This window comes from Monopterus albus, unplaced genomic scaffold (genome assembly GCF_001952655.1).
Source record: "Monopterus albus unplaced genomic scaffold, M_albus_1.0 scaffold36.1, whole genome shotgun sequence".
NCBI classification, from domain to species: domain Eukaryota; kingdom Metazoa; phylum Chordata; class Actinopteri; order Synbranchiformes; family Synbranchidae; genus Monopterus; species Monopterus albus.
Window position 1 is genome coordinate 102,696 of NW_018127916.1, and position 1,447 is coordinate 104,142.

The 1,447-nt window shown below is 44.0% G+C and overlaps 1 protein-coding gene across 1 annotated transcript in view; it reads left to right on the forward strand.

Moving 5' to 3' along the window:
* tspo (translocator protein) overlaps positions 1–1,434 on the forward strand; it is a 2,547-nt gene extending 1,113 nt beyond the window's left edge. The window contains exons 2-4 of the mRNA XM_020597992.1: positions 152–327; positions 420–558; positions 676–1,434. Of these exons, the coding sequence (XP_020453648.1) occupies positions 152–327; positions 420–558; positions 676–852 (492 nt within the window). The 3' untranslated portion in view covers positions 853–1,434. The remainder of the gene's footprint in view (positions 1–151; positions 328–419; positions 559–675) is intronic.
* Positions 1,435–1,447: the final 13 nt, after the last annotated feature.

The window sequence follows — 1,447 nt, forward strand, 5'->3', positions numbered from 1 at the left end:
AAGATGTTGAATAGTGGACTTGTGTGATTCCAAATGAATGCTGTTGCACTGTGCCTTCTAAATATGTAACTATAAGGAACACATAAAATACTCTACTACTACTCTGCCAGACGAAGTTCAACAGTGATGGTGTGTCCTGCTCTCATTGCAGAACATGTGGCTGCCTATGATTGGATTGACCACCCTGCCACACCTGGGAGGGTTCTACGGTGGTTACATCACACGCAAAGAAGTGAACACCTGGTACCCAACGCTTAAGAAACCATCATGGCGCCCACCAAATGCAGCATTCCCAGTAGTGTGGACATGTCTGTATACAGGAATGGGGTAAGGATTATTACAACTGTGTCCTGCAGGCTTTTATTTTCTGTATTGGAGCTTCCTTGTCTAAATGATCCTACTGTGAATTTTGTCTGCAGGTACGGCTCCTACCTGGTGTGGAAAGAACTTGGAGGTTTCACTGAGGATGCACTGGTTCCACTGGGACTTTATGGGCTACAGCTGGCCCTGAACTGGTCCTGGACTCCTATTTTCTTTGGTGCACACAAGCTGACATGGGTATGTCTGAAGTCAGTTTTTTTAAATGGGGACATCATGTGGAAAGATTGTGGCAAGTGTAGAGAGATTGACAGCTCAATTATTGTCCAATAAATGCCCTCTCTCTGCCCAATTTAGTCACTGATTGAGATTGTGCTCCTTACTGGGACTGTCGGAGCCACCATGGTGTCTTGGTATCCCATCAGCCGCACTGCTACTCTGCTTATGGTGCCCTACCTGTCCTGGCTGTGCCTCGCCACCTCCCTCAACTACTGCATATGGAGAGACAACCCTGAGAAGAAGAAGGGAGAATAGTAGGAGACCTCCCTATGTATCCTGAAAAAACATTAATTCTGAATCATTACTAATTTGAACATTTTTAAATAAATAAACGAAAAATTTTTGAGTAATTCCAGCACCATTTTACTATCTGGTTTAGTGTCACTGCCTTGGTTTTGGAGCCCAGCTGATAACAGTGTCTTGTCAAATCAGCATCTGCACATATGATGGCCGGTGTGCGGTTCTGCACTGCACCTGAGCTGGTGTTGTTTTGCTGTCAAGTTAAAAGTTCAACTGTAAACAACCTGCCCCTGATATACACTTAGCTGTTAGTTTATTAGGTACACCTAGCAAAAATGAATGCAGTCTAATCCAACAGTCCTCCAGTAAATCCTCCCTGCGTGAAGGTATCATGTTCAGGTTTTGTTCAGACTGTTTCAGAGAGGTGTTGTGGTCATGCTGGAGGCTGTAGCTGGTTCTGCTGTTGACCTGCATTACATTATACAGAGGTGTCTCTGTTATTCAGACTAGGCTCATTGATATAGATAAAACAGCTGTCAGCATAATGCAGTACAGTTCAAAGCCATTAGTTTTAGCTTGTACCCAGTAAACTGCCAACTGAGCATATATA